Below are 14,156 nucleotides of genomic sequence, written 5' to 3'. Positions count from 1 at the left end.
TTCATTGGAAAAGTAGTTAGAATCAGAGATTAATCAACACTTACTCCTTTACATATGGATACCGCTTCTTTGGACATGGATTTGGGGTAAGTTACATTGTGTTCCATGATAGATTGGAAAAGCTCATCTTCATCCTCACCATCGAAAGGAGGCTGGAGGGAAGAAGAAAAAGGACAACAATTAAAATTAGTAATGTGTGTGTAAAACTGGTAAGTGGAGAAACATGGACCCAGACATAACAGACCCAGATGTACACAGACCCAAACACAAATGGGCATGCACATGCAGACTGAGACATACACATAGACCCAGACACAAATTAGCATGTGCACACACACCCAAATACAGATCCATGTATGCACTACCCAGTCTCTACTCCCTCACTCCATCCCACAGCCATAAACATTTATTCCAATTTCTCGAACCTTTCTGAAGACTTCTAATTAAACCATTACCTGTCCTGCCAGCATTTCGTACAGTAACACTCCATACGCCCACCAATCCACAGATTTTCCATATGGCTGGTAGGCAATGATCTGGAAAGACAGGAATTATTGTATTAGTTTGTCAGATGCTGCAGCAACTGCACAGAACAAATATCACATCAGGATTATCTGTCCATGCTCCAACAAACTGTGCCACCAAGTACCAAGACAAGGATCATGGCTGGAGATGTGTCACATCAAGAGGGACAGCAGTCACTGATGTGATCAAGGCTCGGCTACAGAAACACAACCACCATTAGGGAGTTAGACAGGACCTGACAGATGACACTACAATTTCCATTTTTTCCCTCTCCTAGTATTGTGTTGTAAGGAAATAGTTTTGGAGCAAATAGATGAGGCATAATTCAACTGACAGAAACTCTGATATGAGAGACAAAAAGAAGCACTCCAGATCAATGGAAATCTGCCAGGTAACAGCTGGAAGCCTGATGTAGACTGGTTAAGGCTTCATTTGTTCCATTGTAATAAAGCCCGTTTCCAAATACAACACAGTCCAGGCCTCAGGCATCATCATCTGCTGCTTCTGATCAGCAGAATTTGAGTTTGCAGTTACAGCTGAAAAAAAGTCCTACATCACAGACAGAGCCAACAGCTCACAGCAGGCACGACTCCATTGTCCATGTAATAGGCTCATTTCAATTGTATTATACAGTGCCAGAGACTTCAGAAAGAGAAAGCATAAAACAGAGGGGGAGGACAGGAAAGAGAAAATACATGCAAGAGAGGGACAGTACCTGCAAGAGAGGAACGTCAAGCCCATAAGAGAGACAGAGAACATGCAAGGGGGAGAGAACATGGGTGCAAAGAGAGAGCAAGGGAGAGAAAGAGACTTGGTCTGCACACTGAGCCAAAGCTATCAACCTGCTCCTTAACTCTTTAGATTTGGGAACCATAATGGAACATAATGGGGCTCCATACTGGGCAGACAAATTCTACTTGTGTTTCCTTGTATCCCAGATATCCAGCTGATCCTATCTTCTCAAAATAAAATCTAATTCTGAGAATGCACAGAGTGGCTTAAACATTCCAAGAACAAAAATATCCAATTCCTGCACCTCTTCTGAACACGACTGGAACAACCCCTGAAATAAGACCTTGAACTAAGTATTAGAACTCATTCAGTCAGATCAATGGTCAAAAAACATAACCTGCAACTGGGCAGCGGCAGTTCAGCTGCAACTTCAATCCCGAGACTGTCCAACAGAGATTCTCATGGGCACACCTTATTCTCATTTTCGCACTTGGCTACAGGATAAACATACCCCATCTGATCGCCCCCAATTGTGGATCACCTCAAACTCAGTGTTTGGATGAAAGCACAGGTACTGGCATTGTCAGTGAGATCTCAAACATGACAACCAGTCTACACAATATTGGTTCCCCATGCATATCCAAAGCAGGTGGTAATATAGATCTGCAATCCTTTGTCCAGAGAGGGGAAGTTGTACAGATCTAAGGAGACAGGGCCTCAATATTGAAGGCCCCACTTCCCTTGTAAATGTAATGGAGAAGGAACAACAGTCAGCAAAGACTATTTCATACAAAGCCAAAACCCTCTTCCCCAAAAGCTGCTGAGACTAGGGGTCAACTGAGAATTTCAAAACTGAGATTGATAGAGTTTTGTTGGTGGGTAAGGGTATTAACGAATACGGAGTTACGGTGGTTAAATGGAGTTTAGATACAGATCAATCATGATCTAATTAAAAGGCAAGACAGGCTCAAAGAGGTTGAATGGCCTAATCTTGTTCTTAAGTAAGCCTGTTAATATTGCTCAGATTCTTCATATTGCTCCCATTCAGGAGTGTGTACTTGTTCAAAGCTGGTGTGACACCAATGGAAAAGTAAAAGGTAAGTTAATCCATACCTCAGGTGCGATGTAGTCAGGTGTACCACAGAAGGTTTTGGTTGTTACCCCATCCCACATATTCTCCTTACACATGCCAAAGTCAGCTATTTTTATATGTCCTTCCGCATCCAGCATCACATTATCCAACTTCAGGTCTCTGTTAGGAGATTTAATAGCAGTTGAAATGCAGATAATCATCCGTTAACATGTGCTTACATTACTTGTATAATGAGAACACGTGGAGCATGCACTTTCCCTTTTGACACTGTCGGAACCCCCAGACCTGCTGCCTTGGTCAAGGTTCTTCGTAGATACCTGTTAGGCTGCCAGTAGAATCCCCATTGCTAAGAAGGAACCTACCATTACCCAGTCACAAAGTCCTGGAGATACTGTAATAAAACAGAAAATGTTGGAAAAACTCAGCAGGTCTGGCAGCTTCTGTGGAGAGAAAAACAGTGTTAACATTTTGAGTCCAATACGATGACTCTTCTTCTCCTGGTGATACTGTGGTGGCGTCATCACATGAAGTGTCCTGGCACTTAAAGGGACACAAATACCTGGAGACCAGCAACTCAGTTTTGATGGAGACTGAGTACTCAAAGATAGAGGTTGGAATGGAGAGAGAGAAGCTGCTAGAAGACCATCTCCCTCCACCTAAGGAGCTCAGCGTTGTTAATGCTACATCCTGAGAGCTGCTCTCACCTGTCCCTTGGTTTCTCTGAGAGGTGGCAGTAACAGGGGTAGGCATGAGGGAAAGCTGACAGGAACCTGGGCCCTGTTACCACTTATGTGCGGAAGGCAGGGTTGGAGCAGCTAGCAGCTGTTCCAGAAGGCAGCAAGGCCCGAACCTCATTTTCTGTCTGATTTTGTGGTAGATTGCGGAGAAGAATTTAGCTCTCATAAACTAAAAAAAATTTTTATGACTTCTCTAGAAGGGGATATGGGGATTGCCTGATCTGCAGGAAGGAGGTGCACTGGTAGCCAAGAATGGGCTTCCTAGCATTGATTGAGAGCTGCGGTAGAATGAAGACTAGCAGGGGCCAAGAACAGACCAACAGCGGTCAAGACTAGACCAAACTGCATGTGAATATTTTGTACATTGGGTCAGTAGCAAGTTGATACAGCAGAAAACAAACAGATGGGCAGGTAGCTGGGAGAACACAGGATTCAACAAGGATCGGAGGTACAGCAGGACAGCGAGCAAGAGTCCCAATCAGAGTATGGTGCATGGGGAGGGGAGAATGTACAAAATCACAAGTCACATGTACAAGTGAGGAAGGGGCAGGAGGTATCAGGCAGAGGTAGAATGGGCCTGACATACTAGCCTTAAGGAAACAGGGATCCCTAGAGCAGGAGGAAGATCAGGGAGAGGTTGTAGGCTAGAGGAGATAGAAATAGAAAGTAAAATACAATCAAGCAAATCAAAATTCAAAAGCAAGGAAAATTACTCAAAGACAAAACACACCATAGCTTCACAGCAGGATTCATAATAAATGTGCAAAGAGGAATTTATGGTCAAGTAAAGGGGAGGCAGTAGCATAGTGGTATTGTCACTGGACTGGTATTCGAGATTCCAGGGTAATGCTCTGGGGACCTGGATTCAAATCCTACCAGGCAGATGGTGAAATTTGAATCCAGTAAAAATCTGGAATTAAAAGCTGATCATGAAAACATTGCCGAGTGTTGTAAAAACCCATCTGATTCATTAATGTCCAAGGAAATCTGCCATCCTTACCTGGTCTGGCCTGCGTGAGGGCAATTAGGGATGGGAAATAAATGCTGACTTAGCCAGTGACGCCCATATCCCATGATCGAAATTTTAAAAAAGTACATTGACACAAAACACATAACCTGAGTACCTTTGATCAAGGAACTCCACCTCCTCCCAGAAGTGACAAGTTGGCTGCACAGTTTTACTTGTCGTGCATGTCACATGTTGGCAAGCCTACCTGCCACTGGGTTAATACCAGGGGCACCGAGATGAGGCTCTCAATAGTAGATAATTTATTGGCCACTTAAGGGTTGGGAAGGTTGACCTTGGGCCTCCCTGCCCAGAACTTAATTGTGGCAGAGACAGAAAGGTGTACACCACCATTCCACCTAATTAAATACCTTTCCCACCTCCAAACTCGCCACCAGTGAGAGCAGAAGATTCTGCTCATAGTTCCAAGTCAGCATGGTGTGTGGTTTGAAGATTGTGGTGTTCCCATGCGCTTGATGCCCTTGACCTAATTGGTAGAGGTCACAGGTTTGAAAGGTGATGTTGGAGGAGGCTTGGCGAGTTGCTGCAGTGATCTTGTTTATGGTACACACTGCTGCCACTGTGTGCTGGTGATGGAGAGAGCTTTTGCCAGGGGTAAGTCCTGTTCCCATCTGTGCTCGCTGATAAGTCTCATCCCTGTTCTCAAATCCTGCCAGGGTCTTGCTCCTTTCTAAATCTGGCCTGTTGTGCATTCCCAATTTTAACTGCTCCACCATTGGTGGCCGTGCCTTGAGTTGCCCAGGCCCCAAGCTCGGGAATTTCCTTTCCTCCACCTCTCTATCTTGCTTTCTTCTTTTAAGACACTCCTCAAAACCTCTTTGATCAACCTTTTGGTCATCTAACATCTCCTTATGTGACTCAGTGTAATTTGCTTGATAATGCTCCCGTGAAGTACCATGGGACGTTTGATTACATTAAAGGTGCTACATAAATATAAGTTGTTGCTATTGTTGTTGAGCGAATGTTTAAGTGGTGAATGAGGTGCTGGTAAAGCTGAAACAAAAACAGAATTACCTGGAAAAACTCAGCAGGTCTGGCAGCATCGGCGGAGAAGAAAAGAGTTGACGTTTCGAGTCCTCATGACCCTTCGACAGAAGCTGGTTGCTTTGACCTAGATGGTTTTTATTTTCCAACAGGTATTGCTGACTAGGCCAGCCCTAATTGCCCTAGAGAAGGTACTGGTGAGCCGCTTTCTTGAATTGCTGCAGTCCATGTGGTGTAGGTATATCCACAGTGCTGTTACAAAGGGAGTTCCAGGGTTGTCCCATACAGTTCTGAAATCTTGTGCATCATACAGGCATGCACGACTCAGCTGGAGCTATTTTCTCCCAGCAATTTTCTGGGCAGAGGCAAAAGCCAGATTGAAAAGCAAACATGCCAGTTGGGGAAAACATTCTTCTCTGAATCCAGTTTTGGGACATCAAAATTAGTTCAGGGGAGCACACTGATCCTGATTTCTATCACAGGATGCCTAGCTCTTGTATGAGGTGATGTACACTCTCGTCAGCTGCAGCCTGAAATACGGAGAGAGATCGGGCTGACAGCCGGTTCCAGACATACAGATAGAAGTTAAAGAATGTGCTGCCAGCTTGATGTGAAAGTTGTATCAATGTGATCCAGACTCCTCTCAACCACAGTACGCTGTAACTGTTCAGTGATTGATGGCAGTGATGCAGTGCATTCATCAGCTTTTGGTGAGGCTTTTTCTAAAATCTAAGGAGGGGGAGACATAAATAAGTCTTTTCAAACCAGTGCCAAACATATGGGGGGGGGGAGGAATTGGGAGGAGCTATTTGCTTCATCCATCTTGACTACGTGAGTATTAAATGCCATGACGATTCACAATCACTGTCACCTGCTTGTGTCAAACAGCATAATCGCAGCACCTGGCCCCTATGAATTATTAGTTGAATAGACCATGATTCGTAATGACTAGCACACTTTTTTGGCTTACTATTGATTTACCGTGCAGTCAGCAATGGTTCAATTTGTCATACTGTTCCGCTGGAGTGAGCCGCTGTCACACTTACCTATAAACGATGCCATGACTGTGCAGGAAAAATAGACCAACAGCAATCTCGGCTGCATAGAACCTAAAAAATGACAGAGACTAGGGTAAGTAATATTCCAAAGTTGACCAGGGCTTCCCAAACTTTTTCCCAGCATGACCCCATTTTAATGCCTCAGACTTCGTATGACCTGGAGGTGAAAATCTGAGGGTTGGGGGTGGGGGGAGGGGCAGTAGGAGAATTGTTGAGCAGGGGGAGTGGGTGCGGAGGAGGCTTCAGTTGTTGAGCACGATCATCTACCCTACCTTCACTGCCCCCAACTCCCCATCTCCCCCACCTTCAACCGCCATCACCTCCCTCACGGGGAGGGAGGGTGGGAGAATTGATAATAAGGCAGGATTTCTCCAAAAATAAGCAAGCTACCTATTCACAGCCTTTTTTTTTGCAATAGCAATCAGGCCTCAGAGAGCAGTCAATTAGACCACAACCACCAACAAAATACAATGGGAGGATTTAAAGAGACCTTGCAGCTGTCAGAAATCTGTCTGAACCTTCACAGCAGCCTCAGAAATCGGGACCTAAAAATCTCATCCAATTGGGGGTCACAGTCAACACTTTGGGAAGTCCTGAGATAGGCGCCAGCCGGCCACTATAGCCACAGGAAAGTCAGATTAGCTTTTAATGTGCTCTAACTTCTAAGAAATTTAATTCCACAATGTGGACATTGCTGGCATTTATTGCCCATCCCCAGTGACCCCGAGATTATAAGAATATTTCGCTAGGTCACTTCAGAGGGTGATTACAAGTTAACCACAATGCTATGGGACGGGAGTCATATATAAGGTCGACTGGGAAGAATGGCAAGTTTTCTCCTGAGTACTTTAGTTTATGCAACAATCTGATAGCTTTATGGAGCACTTCTCTGATAATCTTTTCCCCAGATTTTATAAAATTGAATTCAAATTCAATTTGGCTTGGGGCAGTGTGTACAACTTGCATTTAAAAGTCAGAAGATCATGGGTTTAAGCACCACTCCAGAAATTTTAGTACAAAATCAGAACTGACACTCGTATGCAATGCTGAGGGAGCACTATACTGTTGGAGGGGCCATGATTCGAATGATTTTGAAGAAGGGAAAGGAACTTCTCCCTGGTGTTATGGCCAATATTTATTTGTCAATGAACATCACTAAAAATGAATTATCTGATCATTACCTCATTGTTGTTTGTGAGATCTTGCTGTGCACAATTTACTGCATTCCCCTACATTACAACAGTAACACTTAGACCAGAATTTTATGCCTCGCGGGTGAGCGCGCGCCCAACTTGAAGGGTCGTGAAATAGCGTGAGATGACATCAGGCGAGCGTCCTGACTTAATCCCACATGCGAGCAATCATCAGGTTGGTGGGCACGCGCCAGTCAGAAGTGTGCCCACTGACAGTTAAGCCCAACAAAAAGAGGCAATTGAAAGCGCTTTTGTGGCCCAACCACTTTTCCGGCTGGCGGACGGGCCAGTCGGGCAGGCAGCCTTTAATTTTTTGCTCAAACCTCGATCCAGGGTGGGATGAAATCTCCGTGGGGAAATAAAATAAAAAAAGAGATATTTGGGGACTATTTATATATATGAGGTATGCTTTCAGATGCCTGATTGTGCTGCATGGACAATCTTGCAGCATTTTTGCTGTTTTGTTTATTCTGTGGAGGTCTGCAGCCCCCTGCCTTCAGAGAGCTCACTGGGAGCGCTCGCCAGCACCCGCAGTGATGTCAGTGCCCGTCCTCTTCCTGCCCCCACTGGCAGTGCTGGCTGTTAGTTGGCCGGCCAGCGTGAAATCGCGGTTGGGGGCTGATCGCCTGTCTCCCATCCCCACCCGGGCACGCCGATTGCACACACCCGATGAGTGAAAAATTCAGGCCTTACAGTATTTAATTGGTTTTGAATCATTTTGGGATGGCCTGAAGTTGAGGAAGGAGCTGTAGTAATGCAAGTCTCTCTTCCTTCTCAAACTGCCATGATGGAATTTGAACTCGCATTCTTTGGATTATCAGTCCAGTTCTCTGGATTACTAGGGCATCGATGGGGAGTGGGAGTGGAAGACTGGGGAGAGGGAACCAAGATGTGGAGAGGAGTAAAAAATTAAGAACAGGGAGCAACACACAACGTATGTGAACAAATAGCATGCAGAATAGCACATGGCTCACATTGTGCTGCAAGTCTTAGCTGCATTGCAACTAATTCTAGATGACTTCTGTCCAGCACATTCAACACAGAAAGAAGGAGAAACTTCATTTATGTAGCTTCCTTTTACAGCCAGCATGCCCCAAAGGGCTTTGCAGCCAATAAAGTGCTTTTTAATGTAATCACTGCTGCAGTATAGGAAACACAGCAGGCATTTTGTGAAAAGCCAGGTCCCACAAATAGCATTGTGATAATGACCAGATCATCAGTGATACCGATTAAGGGGTATATGTTCACCAGCACAACTCCTCTCTTCTTTGAATAGTGTCATGGGATCTTGAAGGCCTGGGTTTGTTGCCTCTGATAAATGCTGCGCTGACTACACTGAAGTATCCGCCTGGATGATGTGCTCAGGTTTCTGTCATGTTGCTTGATCCCACAACTTCTGACTCAGAGGCAAGAGAGCTATCTCTGACTCATGACTGTGACTTTGCCCTGGGGGACTGACGGGTGAAACTAAACAAATTTTGGGATATTCCACCTGAGTAAGAACATTACTGAAATGAAGAGGGATGGGGAATTCTGCGCTGAGGCAGATACTTACACAGCATGGGGCTCCTTGAATCTGCCAACCTGCTGGATCTGGTACATGAGATCACCTCCATTAACATATTCCATTACAAAGTACAAACGCTCCTGATGGAGGAATAAAGAGGCAGTGACTTAATAATTCTTTACACAGAAGGCAAGCTTAACAGGAATTCATATACAGCTCTACAACACAGTGTAATATGGGTGAAACTTAACGCCCTCCCATGTGGTGAGTTGGTGGGGACACTGCTACCTTCCTGCCTCTATCCCAATTAAGACCTTGGCAGGAAAGTCTGTGGACAGTGTTCCCACCCCAATGCCAATTGATGGCATTATATGGGCAATTAATGACCACCTAATGACCTCAATCCACCATTGCTAGTATGAATCAAGGTGTAAAGGAACTCACCAGGGCAGGGAGCACATCACCACAACTATGCGGCTTTGCTAACTGGCTCCCCATGGAGTGGCCCTTGTTCAAAGGCACACAATGCCACCTACCCTTGCTGCCAACCCGTGCCCCTTTTTACCCTGCCAACCCCTCCCCCCGTCACTCAAGTGGCCTGGGCTCCAGCAACAATCTTGGGCCTCAGGTGGGCGTTATACCAATGGCACTGAGGTTCAGCAGCGCTGCTGGCCTCTGATTGGCTGACAGCACTAGGCAGGTGGGATTTCTGTCCCCGGGGTCCTTGGTCCCGGCTGGGGGAGTGGGGTGCCATCGCTGTCCAGTGGCACTTAATTTGGAAAACCTTCCCTAACAGAGGCAATATGCAGCTCTCGCTGACACTCCAGGCGGCAGGAGAGACCCCTTTGCCTCTACTGAATATCACCCGATAACACCTTCAACATTCATTATCCAATTTCCATCTTCAATTTGAACTCTCCTTTTCTATGATTTTTAAAAATATCACTTGGGAACTGAAGAGCAATTAAACAGGAGATAAGATTAAATAAGGAAAGTGGACAAAGTCAACACAATCCAATATATAAATTACGTAGGATATGCAGCACAGAAACAGGCTATTCGACCCAACCAATCCATGCAGCCTTTACACTCCACTTCAGTCTCTGCACATCCTTTTTCAACCAACTCTCAGAATAACCCTCTACTCCCTTCTCCCTCTAATGCTTATCTAGTCTCCCCTTAGCATCAATACTATTTACCTCACACTCCCTGTCTAAGTGTTCCTCATTCCCAACACTTGCTGGCTAAAGGAGTTGCTTCTGAACTCCCTTTTGGATTTCCTGGTGACCATCTTATATTGATGGCCTATAGGTTTGCTCTTTCCCACTCTCTAGCCAGAATTTTCCAGCCCCTTGCACCGGTCGGATCTTCCAGTTCTGCCAGTGTAAATGGAGATCCCAATGGCTTGAAGAGACATGGGTTTTACATCAGGTCGCTGGTGGGGATGCCTAAAATTTGCCCGCCCCGCCATAACCTCAGGACTTCAGTAATCCGGGTGCCATATTTAAAGGACGCCCCTGTATAGATCAAGCACTCTCTAAGTGATCAGAAACTGCTGGAAAGTCATGGCTGCCAAAGGGAGAAAACATTCTGACCCTAAATTTAGCGACGCCTCTCTCGAATGCCTACTGGATGCAGTGGAGGCCCCCCACAAAGTCCTCTACCCCCACTCTGGGTGAAGACCAGCAAGCAAGGTCACCAACCCAGCATGGAAGGTGGTGGCAGTGGTGGTCAGCGCCATTACTCTGCAAAAGAGGACAGCCATCCAGTGCCGAAAGAGGGTGAATGATCATCTCCTTTTCACCAGGGTAAGTCACTCTTCTCATCACTCTCAACCCCATCACATCCAAAGGGATCTCACTCACTGCCAGTTCAAGGGACATCACCATTCACACACTCACACACACACACATCTTCATCTGCGTTGCGAATCAAGTCCTCATCCCATCTATGGCACCACTCAGCACCCATACATGCCTGGCATCCTTATCATCTGGCCTGGCAGGCATCCTGCTAACACAATACACAATCTCCATCTGTATTCATGCAGGACAAGCTGACACACAACAAAAGGGAGAGATCGCAGACTGATGGAGGAATACCCGACATCAAGGTCCTCACAGATTTTGAAAATAGACTCCTCTACCTGACCGGCGACAATCTGGTCCGTTCCTGCACTGACGGTGAGGTCGGTGGTGCTCAACTAAGTGAGGATTCAGCAGTGCAACATCCATTAGACAACCATGCTGTGAGTGAGGTCCCTGTTCCACAGTCTCCTACCATGCACTAATTATCTCTCCTTGCCTTCACAGGCACATCTGGGAAGCAACCAAGGGTCACAAGCCAGGCCCTCGAATCAAGCCCCGAAGACACCTCAGAAGAAGAATCTGATGACCCCCTAATTGAAGACCCATCACAGTGCTCACTCTCACCCTCCACCAGCGCAGAGACACACACCTCGGTGGGATCTAGCTTTAGAATAGCCTCAGGATCACAATCTGGTGAGCACATCGCACTGTGTGATCAGCAGCAGGTGGAGGCAGGGACTTCCCAGGCTCCTGGCACTTGGAGGACAGCTGGAGGCCAGAAATTTGCTGAGTCTGAATCAGATGAGGAGCCTCTGGACCTGATTATGTCTCAGTTGCTGGAACTGCAAAGACAAGCTCAGGAACATCAGGAAGGGGATGTCCGCTGCACTCCTCAGGTTGCAAGGCACAATGGAGGAGTCCCTCCGCCTTCAGCCTGAGATGATACCACTGGCATTGCCAATGCACCAAGGTCAACACTAGTAGGATGGCATCACTGAGACACTTGCAGGCATCCATCAGTGCCAATGCGATCTTGAGCTCAATCCAGCTGCCCCTTTCTCTCAAGGAGTCCACCAGGGGCCCTTGAGCACCCACAGCAGGATGATCAGCAGGTGCATACCCTGGGGCCATCCACCCAGGTGACTCCAGGAGTGTCCAACCCAACCAAATCCCATCTTCCTGTGATCCCAACAGCTCCAACTCCACAGGCTGAGGAGGACCACACAGCAGGACCCTGAAAGCAGGCTGGGGCCCTCCAGAGAATGCTCGCCAAGGTCATTACAGACAGGGCGTTGCAGTCAGCAGGCCATCTCCACCTCCGCTGCAGAGGTCAGGCGAGCACCAAGATGTAGTGGCCGGGTTAGAAAGGTCAAGAAGTTTTAGGGCAGAATCGTGTGTACCGCGAGTGGGCATGCACCCAACCTGAACAGGAGTAAAAAAAAAAGTGCGCAATGACGTTGGGCGAGCGTCCCAACATCATCACGCACTCTTGTGGCCTTTCTGGTGGCAGGCACGGGCAAGCGGCGGCAGCAAGGGGCCTTAAGCAATTAATTAATTTGTATTTTACACTGCCCACTCAACCATTCAGTTGGTGAATGGGTGAATCAGCCAGACAGCCTTTGGATTTTTTACGAAACCTCACCCACGGGCGGAATGAGGTTTCCAACTGTGACTAAAAAAAGTGTTTTTAACATCATATTTAACATGTCTCTCTTCATGTGACTGAGTCACATGTGGGGACATATTTATATATTCATTTGTAAAATGTTTATTTCTGTAATTAAAATCCTTCAGCTCCCTGAGGCAGCTCTGTGCCTTCAGGGAGCTTTCAATGCGTGCTCTCCTGCACATGCACACACTTCAGCGCTTGTGCTCTTCCCACCCACCCTGGCAGCGCGGAGGCTCTTAGCACATGTTTCACACTGGCTGGCCGTTAATTGGTCAGCCAGTGTGAAATCGCAGCCGGAGCCTGATTGCAGGTGGCGGTCCATCTTGCGGCCATTCCCAGGCCCGCCTGCCACACTTGCCCGACAAGGGGAAAATACCCTGCCATAAAGTTGCCCAATGTGGACACGGGTGTTAATCACTTGTACTTAATGTTGACCATTGTAAATACACTCCCAAGAATGCCTCCTTGTCTATGGTTCCTTGTTGTGTTGAGCAGTGCTCATGTCAATCAGATGTGAAACCTTGTTGCCTGCACAAAACGAAGGTTACTGTCGCAGTCCAGGGCCTCGTCCCTATGCAGAGTGTAACTGTTTGAACTAAGTGATTGTCCGGTTTCAAAGTCACTGCCCAGATTAGTGATGCCTGAACCTCAACGTGGGTTTTATTTGATGCAAGAATCTCATACACAAGCATCACTGGGATCCGTGATGTTCTCTGTGCTCTCAGCACCTTCGAGGCGGGGCTGCCCCCCCATCTTGACCCCGTTCCTGACAGGTGAAGGTGTGGTGCCGAAGGGAAGAGGTGATGAAGCCTGCCAAAGGATCAAGTTGTCTTAAAGTCCATGTACCTGCTGTATCTCAGCAGCGTCTCTATGATATGAGCCTCTTCACAGAGCGTTTGTGCGCTGCCCTCAGCCAGACAGGTGTCAGACGTTCCCAGGTGCAATGTGAAGATCTCAGGAGTGTCCTGACTACATTTCGTCATCATCCTCCTGGAATCCTGAGGCAATGAGGGCTTCACGATTACACCTGCCTCGTCTGGCCAGTGCAATGGCCTCTTCGCCTGTACCCTCACCTTCCAGGACCTCATCACCCTCATCCCCTTCGACTTCCTCCTCATCGGAGGAGATGTGCAACTCTTGTCTCTCCTCATCATTCAGGTCCTCCCCCCTTTGCATCACCAGGTTGTGTAGCACGCAGAAAGCCACTATGATGCACGACACCCTCGGGAGTGTGTAATGCCGTGCTGCACCAGGTCTGCCCAGGCACCGAAACTCATTTTCAGGATGTCAATTGTGTGGTTAACCAAACTCCAGATTGTGGCCTGAGCCTCATTGTACCTTCTCTCACCAGGAGCCTGAGGCTGCTGCATGGGTGTCATCAGCCATGTCCTTTGTGGGTAGCCCTTGTGCCCAAGGACCCAACCCTGCATCCTGTGTGGTCCCTGGAATATCTCAGGGATCTGAGACTTGCTGAGGATGTAAAAGTCGCGGACACTTCCGGAGTATCTTGCACACACCTGCATGATCCATTTGTTATGGTCACAGACCAGCTGAACATTGAGTGGAAGCCTTTGTTGTTCATGTACTGGACTGCTTGTTGCATCTGTGGGAATCCAGAAATCTCAGCAACTCCCAGCACTCTTGACTCCTGGCTTGCCTGATCCCAGTCGAAATTGACAAAGTTGTGTGCCTTGGCACAAAGGGTGTCCATGACTTCCTGGGTACATTTGTGAGTGGAGGCTTGTGCGATCCCATAAAGGTCCTCAGTGGAGCCTTGGAAGGAGCCACTGCTGTAAAAATTGAGCGTGGCAGTAACTTTGCCA

General features: G+C 47.1%; 1 protein-coding gene across 2 annotated transcripts in view; it reads right to left on the bottom strand.

Annotated features, from left to right (window-relative positions):
- prkcba (protein kinase C, beta a) overlaps nucleotides 1-14,156 on the bottom strand; it is a 273,443-nt gene that overhangs the window by 35,368 nt on the left and 223,919 nt on the right. For both annotated transcript variants that reach the window (XM_041205666.1, XM_041205665.1), the window contains exons 11-15: nucleotides 8,905-8,996; nucleotides 6,145-6,207; nucleotides 2,371-2,509; nucleotides 456-536; nucleotides 45-152 (exon numbers count right to left, since the gene is read on the bottom strand). In XM_041205666.1, coding sequence (XP_041061600.1) covers nucleotides 45-152; nucleotides 456-536; nucleotides 2,371-2,509; nucleotides 6,145-6,207; nucleotides 8,905-8,996 — 483 coding nt within the window. The remainder of the gene's footprint in view (nucleotides 1-44; nucleotides 153-455; nucleotides 537-2,370; nucleotides 2,510-6,144; nucleotides 6,208-8,904; nucleotides 8,997-14,156) is intronic.

Source organism: Carcharodon carcharias, chromosome 15 (genome assembly GCF_017639515.1).
Source record: "Carcharodon carcharias isolate sCarCar2 chromosome 15, sCarCar2.pri, whole genome shotgun sequence".
In the NCBI taxonomy this organism is placed as follows: domain Eukaryota; kingdom Metazoa; phylum Chordata; class Chondrichthyes; order Lamniformes; family Lamnidae; genus Carcharodon; species Carcharodon carcharias.
This window is presented reverse-complemented; position numbering and strand designations above follow the sequence as displayed.